This window comes from Dendrobium catenatum, unplaced genomic scaffold (assembly GCF_001605985.2).
Source record: "Dendrobium catenatum unplaced genomic scaffold, ASM160598v2 fragScaff_scaffold_1105, whole genome shotgun sequence".
NCBI lineage: Eukaryota > Viridiplantae > Streptophyta > Magnoliopsida > Asparagales > Orchidaceae > Dendrobium > Dendrobium catenatum.
In genome coordinates this window covers 325,205-327,467 of record NW_021319567.1, presented here as the reverse complement: position 1 = coordinate 327,467, position 2,263 = coordinate 325,205, and the positions used below count along the sequence as shown (strand labels likewise).

The 2,263-nt window shown below is 35.3% G+C and overlaps 1 protein-coding gene across 1 annotated transcript in view; it reads left to right on the top strand.

Annotated features, from left to right (window-relative positions):
- Nucleotides 1-375: 375 nt before the first annotated feature.
- Nucleotides 376-2,263, top strand: part of LOC110116589 (nifU-like protein 2, chloroplastic) — a 21,142-nt gene continuing 19,254 nt past the window's right edge. The window contains exons 1-2 of the mRNA XM_020850238.2: nucleotides 376-683; nucleotides 770-890. Of these exons, the coding sequence (XP_020705897.1) occupies nucleotides 582-683; nucleotides 770-890 (223 nt within the window). The 5' untranslated portion in view covers nucleotides 376-581. The remainder of the gene's footprint in view (nucleotides 684-769; nucleotides 891-2,263) is intronic.

The window sequence follows — 2,263 nt, the reverse complement described above, 5'->3', positions numbered from 1 at the left end:
AGCAATAAAAAAGCCGTCCCAAACGAAGCCTAAGACTTCGTTTATGACAACTTTTTTATTGCTTCTTAAGAACTCTATTTTAAGAAGCAATAAAAAAGCTGTCCCATATTAAACCTAAAATTTTTATACTATAAATTTACTTTAATAAATTGTAAAAAAGTCATGCAAATAAAATTTTACGCTTCATTTGTGATAATTTTTTAATTATATAAAAATTTATTTTGAAAATCAATAAAAAATTTGCCCCAAACGAAATCTTAATCCACCCAAACCGTCCCAACATTTTTAGCAGGCCTACCTGACCAGAATTGGAGAATTGAGACCTAGCGTTGTCTTTAAAATCTAAGAGGATATCTGCTGCAGCTCAACTCATATCCGCGGCATACTTCTGTGGTGCGGAAAGGCGATAGTCGCCGTGCTCAGCACTCCTCTACCAAAAACCCCTAATTGTATCGAAATAAACATCCGTTTGGCCGGCGGTGATCCATCGAAGACGAAGGCGGGTCGACCGCCAACTTGCAGAAACGAGTAAGCTTCGTTGATTCGATCCAGTCAAGGGAAGAAGTGAATAGAGGAGGGAGATGCAGTTGGTCGCGCTGCATCCTTCTTGCTTCAGGGGCTCGAACCCCCCGGAGTCTTCGTCGTCTTCCTTTTTGTCATATCTTAATATTTTCTCATTCAAGGTATTATTTTCGTTTTTTCTATTTCGTAATGTAAGAACGCGTTTATTGTAATTATTTGATTGATTTTTGCAAGCCTGACGTTTCAGGAACAGCAGCGATCAGGAATCCGTGGAGCCAGGATTTGTAGGAGCACACGCAGATTGGCCATGTCCGGGGTTTTTTCTCCTTCGGTTCATCGGATGGTCTCGAGATCTCAGCGGCGTCGTGGTGAGTCTCTGGTTTGTTCATAAAGATGGATAACATGCCCACCTAAAAATATTTATTTAGGTTTTTCCGTTGGTTAGCTGGTATGATATACTCATCTGGTTGCTTGGGAGAATGGGAGTATTTTATGATTAAGGTGGTGGGGGAACGGGGTTGTAGGGGGTATACTTTTATGCTTATGGGTTTGAGATTCAGCTAGCTGTACACTGGTTTAGCATCTGCTTTTTGTGTATGGTTTAATAATTGCATCATACTGTCATCTAGCCAGGGTTCTATTTTACGTTTCAGAAATCTAGATTATTCTGAAGAATGTTTGATAGAAATATTCATTTTCTTCAAATCTATTTGGTATAAAATAGAAGAAAAAAAGGCATGTTTGGGGAAGTTCCTTATGCATTGGTACAAATTTGTGCTTTGACGCCAGTTATTTAGATTTTTATTAATCACATAGTAATGGAAAGATTATGAAGTTTAGTTTCTACATAATTAATGTCTACTTTTAGTTTTAGTTTCGCACCAAAAGACATGACCAAAATATTGAAATTGTCTCGTCTGGGAAAAAAATGACAAGCTACTGCAAGTTAAGCAGAAGTTCTGTGATTCTTAGAAAATCAAAGCCAATTAGATTTTCCAAGGGTGCTTTCAGCATTATGCTAGTTTATGAAGATCATGGAACTATGGAAGTTCTTTTCAATGAATGTAAAAGTATGCAAAAGGAAAATCAATCTTCTTTCCAGCAGTAGTTTATATGCGCCGTGCTACCTATATTCAAATAACTTTTGTGTGCTAGTCTTTTCTTCAATGTTCTTCCTATTCCTCTCAGATGCACCAAGTAATTAGAATAGAAATTTAAACTTGGTTTGTTGCATCTCAACCATCTATTATACACTTAACAATGTTCAGTAATAGCTAAATGATTTTTATCTTTAAAGATAAAGTTTTAGGCACTTTGTATGAGGCCTTGGATTTAAGTCCTCAAACAATAAATTCAATTGGGGAAATATTTAAATTTAAGCTTGACGCAACTCACAAGATGGACATGATATACTTATGGTGATACCAAATATCTTGAAAACATTTGTAAGTGTACAACTATAATATTTTATAGCTATACATGCATAAAACAATGATATGCTTGAATGTAAAATATTTATGTTTTATAAGAGATTGAGCACATTTGGTGGAGTAATTTGTTTATAAGCTGGAGCCATAAGTTTTGATTCTAGCACCTTCAAATAGGTTATAGTCTATTACACATAATTGTTATACGATCCAAAAGTAAGAAATATATGGAGTAAGAAGCCAAAGTGTTGAAACAACTTATCATGTTAATAAATGAAACCTATAAATTAAATGATAAAGAGTAGCATCTCATG